General features: G+C 36.8%; 1 protein-coding gene across 1 annotated transcript in view; it reads right to left on the bottom strand.

Annotated features, from left to right (window-relative positions):
• Window positions 1-12,125, bottom strand: part of LOC308604968 (uncharacterized protein C1orf87) — a gene marked incomplete at both ends in the record, with an annotated part of 88,347 nt that overhangs the window by 49,640 nt on the left and 26,582 nt on the right. Inside the window, 2 exon segments of the mRNA XM_081214603.1 lie at window positions 11,339-11,380; window positions 11,384-11,573. Coding sequence (XP_081070729.1) covers window positions 11,339-11,380; window positions 11,384-11,573 — 232 coding nt within the window.

Raw genomic sequence — 12,125 nt, 5'->3', positions numbered from 1 at the left:
AAGGTGCACGTGCCTAAAAGAGAGTAATGGATGCTCTCAGAGCATCACTTAAGTTTTTGGAAAGACAAAAGGCAAGTCTGGAGAGGGAGGCAGGAGAAAGGAGATGAATAGCCTTAACTCTTGTTAGTATTTGTGCTTTATCCTGAGGGCAGTGGGGAGTCATGGTAATGTTTTTCGTAGATCTAGCACTAGGCTAGACTTGCCCAAAATTTACTTCCTAGTAAATTGTGCAGATAAAATTTGGACCCTGCTTTTCACCTTTCCTCTGGGATAAGAACTATTCCACAGTCTGTCCACAGAACAGTTTCATTCTGCAAGGTATTTAGTTAGGTATTTCAGACATAGTGTTCTCAGAACAATACGTTTCTTTATAAATTCCTTGTAATATAAAATATTTATATTTTCAAGCACATATAAATATTTTCTGCCTCTGAGAATTGATACACTTCTATATTACAGTATTCTAAAGACGCATTTATCAACACTTATCATTCTCATGGAGTCAAGGTGTTCTTTAGTCCCTTTATTCCCATTTATACAGAAAATTTATTCAGTGCCTTTATCTTTGGCACTAGAGATACAGGTGAACAAGACAGGTATGATTGCTGACAGCCCCTCATAGATCTTTTGGCCTAGACATTACAGACTAAATTTTATGGCCTTGCCTATGGAAAGGGGAAAATATATTGTGCTCCCAGGAATGCTGTGAAGAATGAATGCCATATGTATTTTAAATATTTTGTATATTGTACAACTATATTATGAATTTGTTTGCTATTTTCTGTGTGTCTCCTTCCAAAAGATCTATGAGGGGTGGACAGGAGAACAATATCAACATAATGGTTACTGAAAACCTTTAAAGGTATTTTTTCAAAAAAATTTTCCTTAGAATATATACCCCACTAGAGACATACAGTGAAGTTATTCTGTTTTAAAGTTATTTACAATAGTTCCATGCTCTTTGGTTTTGCTGTCAATTAATACATAGGTTCATGTGGTAGCTAGTCTCCAAGGTGGCCCCAGTGATCCCTGCCTCCTAGTACTCATGTTCTTGTGCAGGCCTTCCCCTCCACACTTAATTAGAATTAGTCTGGATAACCAATAGAAGAACACTGTACAAGTGATGGTATGCCACTTCTGAGATTAGGTTATTAAGACATTGGGGCTTCAGTTTTGGTTGTGCACACACACACTCACTCTCTCTCTCTCTTTCTGGGATAACTTATCTTGGGAAAGCCAGATACCATGTCACAAGCAGCCCTATGGAGAGGCCCAAATTGAAAAGAGACAATATCTCTGGCCACAGCCAGCAAGTAACTGAGATCTCTGTCAATAGCCACTCAAAGGGGCCTAGAAGTGGATCTTCTAGCCCTGGGTAAGCCTTCAGGTGACTGCATTCCTGCTGACATTTGGCATGAAATTTCATGGGAGACCTTGAGCAAGAACTACTCATCTAAGCCATTCCTGGATTCTTGTCCCTCAGAAACAGTGAGAGATAATATATGGTTATTGGTTTAAGTGGCCACCTTTTCAGACAATTTGTTATGCAGCAATAGATAACTAAAACAGACTTACTTTATTTTGTTTTCAATTTTTAGGGCTTGATTTTTTTAAACATTTAAGTTAGTTTTATATTTATGTAAAATATTTAAATAGTTCCAAAGCCAAATCTACAGAACAAGATTTAGTCAGAGATTTGTGGTTTCTATTCTTGACCCCTCCATTATAGTCCCTCTAGTCCCAAGAGGTAACCATGTTTTTTTAAAAAAAACTTTATTAATTCCTTCATTTTTAAAAACATAAGCAATAATAGATATTTGGAAGCATAATCTACATACTTTTCTTCACTTGGCTTTTGTTTAATTAATAGTACATCTAGCTATATTATTCCATACAATGATATATAGTATGGATATAACCATACAATTATATGTATGTCTATGTGTGTATATATATGTGTATATATATGATTCATATATATAGTGATATTCTTCATTACTTTCTACAGTTTTATTAAAGTTTTTATAATACTCCATGTATGGATGTACCTTAGTTTTTTCAACCTGTCCCTTATTGATGGAAATTTAGGTCGTTTACCCTCAGAATGGGAGAAAATATTTGCAAATGAAGCAACCGACAAAGGATTAACCTCCAAAATTTACAAGCAGCTCATGCAGCTCAATAACAGAAAAACAAACAACTCAATCTAAAAATGGGCAGAAGACCTAAGTAGACATTTCTCCAAAGAAGATATACAGATTGCCAACGAACACATGAAAGAATGCTCAACATCATTAATCATTAGAGAAATGCAAATCAAAACTACAATGAGATATCATCTCACACCAGTCAGAATGGCCATCATCAAAAAATCTAGAAACAATCAATGCTGGAGAGGGTGTGGAGAAAAGGGAACACTCTTGCACTGCTGGTGGGAATGTGAATTGGTACAGCCACTTTGGAGAACAGTATGGAAGTTCCTTAAAAAACTACAAATAGAACTACCATATGACCCAGCAATCCCACTACTAGGTATATACCCTGAGAAAACCATAATTCAAAAAGGTTCATGTACCAAAATGTTCATTGCAGCTCTATTTACAGTAGCCAGAAGATGGAAACAACCTAAGTGTCCATCATTGGATGAATGGATAAAGATGTGGCACATATATATGGTGGAATATTACTCAGCCATAAAAAGAAAAGAAATTGAGTTATTTGTAGTGAGGTGAATGGACCTAGAGTCTGTCATACAGAGTGAAGTAAGTCAGAAAGCAAAAGACAAATACCGTACACTAACACATATATGTGGAATCTATGAAAAAAAATGTCATGAAGAACCTAGGGGTAAGATGGGAATAAAGACACAGACCTACTAGAGAATGGACTTGAGGATATGGGGAAGGGGATGGGTAAGTTGTGACGAAGTGAGAGTGTGGCATGGACATATATACACTAGCAAATGTAAAATAGATAGCTAGTGGGAAGCAGCCGCATAGCACAGGGAGATCCACTCGGTGCTTTGTGACCACCTAGAGGGGTGGGATAGGGAGGGTGGGAGGGAGGGAGACACAAGAGGGAAGAGATATGGGAACGTATGTATATGTATAACTGATTCACTTTGTTATAAAGCAGAAACTAACACACCATTGTAAAGCAATTTTACTCCAATAAAGATGTAAAAAAAAAAGAAATTTAGGTTGTTTACAGTTTTTGATATAATAAGTAATGCTGCAACGAATACCTTCTACATAAATTGTTAAACATATTTCCAGTATACCTTTGGGATAGATTTCTGAAAGTGAGATTTTCATGTCAAAAATTCATACATAAGTAGTTTTGCTGATTATTGCCTAATTTCCTTCCAAAGTGGTTGTTCCATTTAAAATTTCCTCTACCTTCTAACAAAGTATGTTGTCAATTTTCTGGACTTTTGCCAGTGTAATAGGTGAGAAATTATATCTCAAGGTGGTTTTAACTCTCATTCCTTTTATTAAGAGCAAGGCTATATCTTTTGATATGTTTAAGGGTCATTCATATTTATCATTCTGTGACCTGTCTGTTCCTATATTTTGTTCATTTTTCTAATAGTTTACTGTCTTTTTTCTTCTTAATTTTTAGATAGAAGATTCTATCTGTTAGGGATATATTTATGATATAAGTTGCAGATATTTTCCCCAGTTTGTTAAGTATCTATGTGCTTTGCTGATGGTGGTTCTGGCCACATATGTGTAATCAAAATTATCACATTTTTTCTTATTGTATCTGCATGTTGAGTCACAGTTGAGAAAATTTTCCCTTATCTCAGATTATAGAGGAAATTGCCCATTTTCTTGTACTACCATGCAGTTATTTTTTATATTAAATCCCTGATCCATTTGGAATACATCCTGGTATACATCGTTACATGTATAATATGTGAGGAATATACACGATTTAAAATTTTCTCTATGGCTAGATAATCCTATATTGCTTATTAAAAAGTCTATGTTTTCCCTACTAATTTGTGATGTCATCTTTATTATACACAAAATTGCAATATGCCATTGGGTTTATTTCTTCACTTTTTTTTTCAAGTCTATTAGTCTCATCTATTTATGTGCCAAAGTAACACTATTTTAGAGACAGAGCTTTTACATTTTATATCTGGTAATGCTAGCCATGTACCCACTGCTTTTCTATTCAGGGTTTTACTGACTATTCTTGCTTGTTTATTATTTCAAATTAACTTTATAACCAATTTGATGATTTACAAAACAAAAATCTTATACTATTTTTACTGGAATCACATTAAGTTTATAAATTACCTCAGGGAGGATTGACATCTTGATTTTGTTCATGTTTTTTCCCATTCTTTGGAATTGTGGTAAAATACACATGACATAAAATTCATTATCTTCACCATTTTTAAGTGCACAGTTCAGTGGTATTAAGTCTACTCATGTTATTGTGTAACCATCACCACCATGCATCCACAGAACTCTTTTTATCATACAAAACTGAAACTCTATACCTATTAAACAACTGCCTATTCCCTCCTCCCCTCAGGCCCTGGCACCACCATTCTACTTTCTGTCCCTATGTTTTGACTACTCTGAGTATCTTGTATAAGTGGAACCATACAGTATTTGCCTTTTTGTAACAGGCTTATTTTACTTAACAAATGTGAAAATTATCCATGTTGTAGCCTGTATCAGACTTTCCTACATTTTTAAGGCTGAATAATATTCCATTGTAGGCATACACCACATTTTGCTTATCCATTCATCTGTTGATGGACATTTGGGTTTCTTCTCCATTTTAGCTATTGTGAATAATGCTGCTATGAACATGGCTGTACAAATATCTCCTTGAGACCTTCCTTTCAACTCTTTTGTGTATTACCAGAAGTGGACTAGTTGGACCTAATGGTAATTCTATTTTTAACTTTTTGAGAAACTGTTGCACAGCGGCTGTACCATATTACATTCTCACCAACAGTGCACAAGGGTTCCAATTTCTCTACATCCTTGCCAACATTTGTTATTTTCTGTTTTTTTTCCTTTCTTTCATTTTTTTTTAGTAGCTGTCCTAATGCGTGTGAGGTGGTACCTCATTATAGTTTTGATTTGCATTTCACTAATGTGATAGTGATGTTGAATATCTTTTCATGTGCTTATTGGTCATTGTGTATCTTCTTTGGAGAAATGTCTATGCAAGTCCTTTGCCCATTTTTGAATCAGGTTGTTTTGTTGTTGTTGTGCTTTAGGAGTTGTCTATATATTCTGGACATTAATTCCCTTATCAGATTTATGTTTTGCACATAGTTTCTCCCATTCTGTGGGCTGCCTTTCTACTCTCTTGATAGTGTCTTTTGATGCACAGCATTTTAAAATTTTCATGAAATCCAGTTTGTCAATTTTTTATTCTGGTGCCTGTGCCTTTGGGGTCAGATCCAAGAAATCATTGCCAGATCTAACGTGAAGGTTTTCCCCTATTTTTCCTTTCAAGAGTTTTATAGGTTTAGATCTTAAATTTAAGTCATAGATTCGTTTTGAGTTAATTTTTGTATATGGTGATCATACTTTTGTATACAGATATCCAGTTTTCCCAGTACCATTTGTTGAAAAAAAAGTCTTTTTCCAATTGAATCATCTTGGCATCCTTGTCAAAAAATCATTTCAGGCTTCCCTGGTGGCACAGTGGTTACGAATCCGCCTGCCAATGCAGGAGACATGGGTTTGAGCCCTGGTCCGGGAAGATCCCACATGCCACGGAGCAACTAAGCCCATGAGCCACAACTACTGAGCCTGTGCTCTAGAGCCTGCGAGCCACAACTACTGAACCCACACACCGCAACTACTAAAGCCTGCACGCCCTAGAGCTCATGCTCTGCAACAAGAGAAGCCACCGCAATGAGAAGCCCACGCACCACAACGAAGAGTAGCCCCTGCTCCCCGCAGCTAGAAAAAGCCCACACACAGCAATGAAGACCCAACACAGCCAAAAATAAATAAATAAATCTAAAAAAAAATCATTTCAGCATATATGTGAAGGTGTATTTTTGGACTCCCTATTCTATTCCATTGGTCCATATGTCTCTCTTTATGCCGGTACTATACCACTTTGATTATTGTATCTTTACAGTTAGTTTTGAAATCAGAAAGTATAAGTCCTCCAGCTTTGGTCTTTTTCAGGATTGTTTTGGATATTCAAGGTTCCTTGAGATTCCATATGAATTTTAGGATGAGTTTTTACATTTATACAAAAAAGGTCATTGGGATTTGGATAGAAATTGATGATGTTAATTTTTTCTGTGCAAGAATATAATAGCATACCTTTCCATCATTCAAATATACTCATGTTTTTCAAGAGTATTTTATATTTTTCCTCATAAATGTTTGGACATTATTTCTTGTTCAGTTTATACCTATGTATCTGATTTATTTATTTTGTTAATTTAGTTAAGTATCTATTTGCTATTGTAAATGGTGTTTTCCATTTTATTTTCTAACTAGTTTTTGTACGTACGTATGTGTGTGTGTGTGTGTGTGTGTGTGTATATGTATATATATATATGAAAACCATTGATTTGTGGATATTGATGCTATAACTCTATTTTGCCAAATTCTCTTACTGTTATTTTTTATAATAAATTTATTTATTTATTTATTTATTTATTTATGGCTGCATTGGGTCTTTGTTGCTGCACGTGGGCTTTCTCTAGTTGCAGCGAGCAGGGGATACTCTTCGTTGCAGTGCAAGGGCTTCTCATCATGGTGGCTTCTCTTGTTGCAGAGCATGAGCTCTAGGCACGTGGGCTTCAGTAGTTGTGGCTCACGGGCTCTAGAGCACAGGCTCAGTAGTTGTGGTGCACAGGCTGAGTTGCTCCGTGGCATGTGGGATCTTCCCGGACCGGGGATCAAACCCATGTCTCCTGCATTGGCAGGCAGATTCTTAACTATTGGGCCATCAGGGAAGTCCCTCTTACTGTTTTAATAGTTTCTTCATTAGAAATTGTGACAGTTTATATATATAATCTTACCATCAGAAAAGAGATTTTCCTCCTTTTTAATTATTATGCCTGGATTGCTTTCGCTTGTTTAATTATATTAGCTAATACCTCCAACATAATATTAAAACCCAGCAGAGATATTGGGTACTTTGACTTCTCCTGACTCTGATGTGAAAGACTCTAGTGTTTCTCCATTAAATAATATGTTGGTTTTGGGTTAATATATAGAGAGACGCACTTTGGAAACAAAAATGAATATTCTCAAGGAATTTACAGACTCATGGAAGGACATAGACAAGGAAACAAACTATTTTAATAGTATAATAACATCTGCCATATGCACAGATTGATGTAGATGTACCTTAGAAAAGGAAGTTTTGGTGGTGAGACAATGATGTTTCTCTCTCTCTTTTTTTTTTTTTTTTTTTTTTTGCGGTACATGGGCCTCTCACTGTTGTGGCCTCTCCCGTTGCGGAGCACAGGATCCAGACGCACAGGCTCAGCAGCCATGGCTCACGGGCCCAGCTGCTCCGTGGCATGTGGAATCTTCCCGGTCCGGGGCACTAACCCGTGTCCCCTGCATCGGCAGGCGGACTCTCAACCACTGTGCCACCAGGGAAGCCCACAATGATGTTTCTTGATAGACTTGATATCTGTGTTGAGACCCCGATGTAATTAGGAGTTAAATAGAGAAGGAGGGAAGAGAATTTCACATAAAAGTAATTGCATGGTCAAAGGATAGGAGATAAAAAGAAGCAGAACTCTATTTGGGACATAGAAGTTCAGTTTAGTGAAAGGTGGGGATTGAAGGGAAGTAGACAGTGAACAGAATTGAGTTGGTACAGTAAGTCAAGGAGTTTGAATTTTCTACTAGGGCAGTGATGATTAAACAGTGGTGTTCAAGTGTTTTAAGTAGGGGATACACTTGATCAGTGGTTTTGAAATTCCTCCTAAAAGAGGTAGCATATATATATCCCTGCCCCATTGGCGTTGTGCTTTGCCATGTGGCTTGCTTTGGCCAGTGGGATGTTAGTGGATATGACATAAGCAAAGACTTAAAATGTACTTGTGGTTGAGTAATGCAGTTGTGTTTGTCCTCTTGAAATGTTTCCATTACCATGAGAAGAGCTTGCCTTGAGGAGCCCATTGGATTCAGAACAATAAGAAAAACAGAGCAGACCTGAACCAAATCTGCGGTCTGGAGCCAAGCCTCGAAAGTCCTACTGTAATAAGTAAAGGCTGTCTTACTCAGATATGTGGTGTGAACAAAAACGACTATTGTTATAAACCACTGAGTATTGGGCTTGCTTGTCCCACAGCATTGTTGTTATCACAGCTGACCAATAAAGAGAAGAAAACATAGAAAAATAAGTCCTGTTTTAAGATAATTAAAATCTTCCTACTGATGTGTAATAGTGGTCTGACTAGGATGATTGCAGAAGAAACATAAGTAAGAGGACACTTTGAGAGACATAAAAAGGATGGAATTTAAAGGGCTCAGTGATTAGTTGGATATCAGGGTTAGGGATGGAGAAGAGGAAAGCATGTCCGGATTTCTTGCTTATGCAACTGGGAGAGTTGTGGGAACTTTCTGTGAGACACAGACCACCGGAAGAAGAGCAGGATCAAAGGTTTGGCTTTGAACTTGTTGAATCTCAGCTGCCAATGCACAGTCAAGTGGAAATGTCCCTGACATCTGTCTATTCATCTATAAAATGAGGATAACATCATGTGTCTCTACCTACCTCAACGGCTGTTGTGGAGAACAAACAAGATAAAACATGCAAAAGGACTCGGAAAAGAACATACTACCAATCAACTGTGATAATTATTAAAATAAAAACATGAACACTTTCATTTTCATGCTGCCAGATGCAAAAAGCACACTTTAATTTTATTTTTGAAACTGTGGTACTGAGTCTGTTTCTAGTCATACATTTTTTTTTGAGAGAATGCAGAGCTGATGCTTCTGAGAAACAGTGTAAACAACATATATGTATTTTCAAAGACATGGAAGGAGAGAATTTAGAGACAAAAGGTCCTAGGGCTGGCAGTGAGAAGAGCCAGGCTCTAACTGTGAGACCTTGAACCATCATTTAAGCTCTCTTGGCCTCTTATTCTTCATTTGTGAAATGAAAGTTTGTATTTGTTGATTTCTAAGCTACCTTACTGTTCTTGGATACATGAAACTATGGATTCTCTTAACATTTTCAGCTTTACTTACCTCCTACTAACGATAGTCTTCAAATTTATCTGTAATTTACAATAGAGTTTCATACTTGCCTGTCCTCACCCATGTTGGCTCAAGTCTCTATCAGCTACTTTTCTTTTAGAGCAAATTCAACTGGTCCAGATTGCCTGTTACATCCCAGGGAGGAAGGCTTATTTTCATCTGTGTATGAGGAATAAGGATCTAGGAGTTCTGATTGGTTTACTTCTTTCACTGTGGCAGGATTCCCTTTACCACTTAGTCAAGGTGGTAATGAGGGTCTCTGTACCAGGCAACTGTGGCTGCCACCTGGCCACCAAGGACCATACACTCGGCAGACAGAACCCATTAGGCCCCCACTTCCTATGAGGTATTGCTGTGTTTGGTGGCTGGGTGTTAGCCATGCTGAGCCTCCCATCAGAAACCTCCTTGAATACTGGGAGAGGAGGGACAAATCATCTCCCTCTGGCACTACAGAGCTAGCAAAGAATCAGATTGTGGGGGTCCAAGAACAGCATACCCAATGAACATTCTGCCTTTTACAATGGCTAATCCAGAAACTGTACCCCAAATGGGTAACTTGATGTGATAGGGGGAGTGCCAAGAAACAAAATTTCATTTATAAGAGAAAAACTAGAAGTGACTTAAATGCCCATCAATAAGGGATTAGTTAAATGAGCTATATTATATCCACATAAAAGAATGAATACAGTTTGGGGATTAAGAATCTAGAACCTGAGCCTCAACTGTGGCTCTGCCACTTCTCAGCCTTATGACCTGGGCAACACACTTGACCTCTTTGTTTTTCAGTTCCTTCATCTATGATCTGAAGATAATAAGAGTTCCTACCTCATTGGGTGCTTGGGGAGTAGTAAGTTAGTTAATATATGTAAAGAGCTTAGAATAGTGCCTGTCACATAGTAAATGTTATATAAGTGTTAGTTCTGATTATGACTCTCATAGAGCCATTAAACATGATACTTAGGATGAATTTTTTGAAGCCGGGGGAGAATTCTTGATATGGAGTGAATAGACCAGGATAATAAAGAGTATATACATAATGGTTCATATTCAGTGTCCATGCATGGAAGAAAGAAGAGAAAGAAATATACCACTATTTGATTGAATTTTAATTTCTTCTTATTTATATGCTTCCATTTTACAAAATTTCTACATGAGTATATAATATTTTATAATTAGAAGGATCAATAAAAATTTTAGGAAGGAAAAAGAGAAGTCCACAGTGTTTGAGACCTTGCAGAACATGGTCTGAGGTCCATTGGTGGACTGGTAACCACTCCAAAGTTTAATCTTTGCAGAGTTCTCATGAGCAAAAGATCCCAAATCCACAGGCTTTTATATTCTCATGACTGGAAACTAGCAAGCATCTGAGTGATTTAGTAAGGGCTATTAAAATTATAAACTAAAAATAGTTATGTTAGTGTTTACTGAAGACTCTAATTCAGTATTCTACTAAAATATCTGGCTGTTACTTCATGCTTGGCAGCACTGCAAAACTCCTCTATATGTCTGTTTAATTGCAACTTCAGAAATTTTTGGAAATGGTACTTTGTTACCAATGAATCATTAGTTTGTCTTGATTTGGGTCCAGTTTTCAATTGCTGCTACTCTTGCTTTTTAATTACAAAGTAATAATCATTTAGATTCATCATTACCAAGTTAGTTTGTTGTGAATTGTTTGGTTGATTCTTAACAGAGTGCAGTGATAATATATTTATATCAAGATAGTTTAAGGCTGATAATTTTTTGATACCTAGACATATTTCATTGGATTTTGAACATAAATGATCTTTTCCTGTAATGTTAAAGCAAACGAACCCTCCCCCTCTAGCACACCCCAAATTTGCATGTATGGTGACATCACTGTGTAACTATCGCTGAGTTAGTCACAGATAGAATAGGCTGACCAATTCAGTTAGTGGTCAACAAAGATGCAATATACAAAATGGCCTTAAAATTCATTTTCAGATAAAAAAATGATTCTAATTCTATCTGATGCAAGTTGTGTTAATTACCATTAGTAGAAATGTGTGTTAGTGTGAGTCTATGTTTCCGACCTAACTCTGAATTTTCCTATCCAATTACCAAGAAAAGTTCAGGTATTTGTTACTCACTTTGCCATCTAGAAATCTGCAACTTAGTGCTCCTGTTAGGAGTTACTGGTTGTCCTCTGGTTTCTGGTTTTTCTCTGGGTGCTTGCTCTTTTCCACATCATCTGGGTCATGATTGATTTGATGATCTGTGGGATTAGTAGAAGCTGGGGTGTCTCTGCTAATCTGCTTTGCAGTACCAGTCACTGATTTCTGGAGTACTGTTTGAGTTTCTGCCTTCAAGTTCTCATTCTCCTTGCTGAGAAGAAACAGTTTTGCACTTTGTTACTCAGAGCAGATTCCATCTGCACTAGGCTGGCATAAGAAAGGGAAGGTATTAGCATGGTGTTGGGAACATTGGTAAATTAGCATGGCGTAATGAAGAAGTAAATGTTGGTTATTTGTCTAGGGATCATTTACCATAGAGACCATGTTATTCTCTTCTCAGGCTTTATCTTCCATATACTCATAATCTGTCCATCTGCTCCAAACCCTTACTGTAAGAAATGGCAGTGTCAAAGATGAACCGTAAAGGTTATCACATATCTTTTGTACTTACAAGTCTAACAGATATTTTCAGTGTTTGCAACTAGAAAAGGAAGAAAGTCAAGGCAGTTTGTCAGCTCCAGTTCTGCTCTATGTCTCTCCTTAATTGCCTCACCGTGAGGCTTCTTTTTCTCTCAGTAGTCTTCCATTTAATTTTAATATTAAATAAAGAGGGGAAAAAAAGAGAAAAACCTGTAGGAATGATTCAAAGAAATTTAAATAAAAAACAAAAATCTAAAAATTATTCAACTTTGTTTAATAACTA

This window comes from Mesoplodon bidens (assembly GCF_964165515.1).
Source record: "Mesoplodon bidens genome assembly, chromosome: 2".
NCBI lineage: Eukaryota > Metazoa > Chordata > Mammalia > Artiodactyla > Ziphiidae > Mesoplodon > Mesoplodon bidens.
Note: the sequence above shows the minus strand (reverse complement) of the source record. Positions and strands in the feature narration are given on the sequence as shown.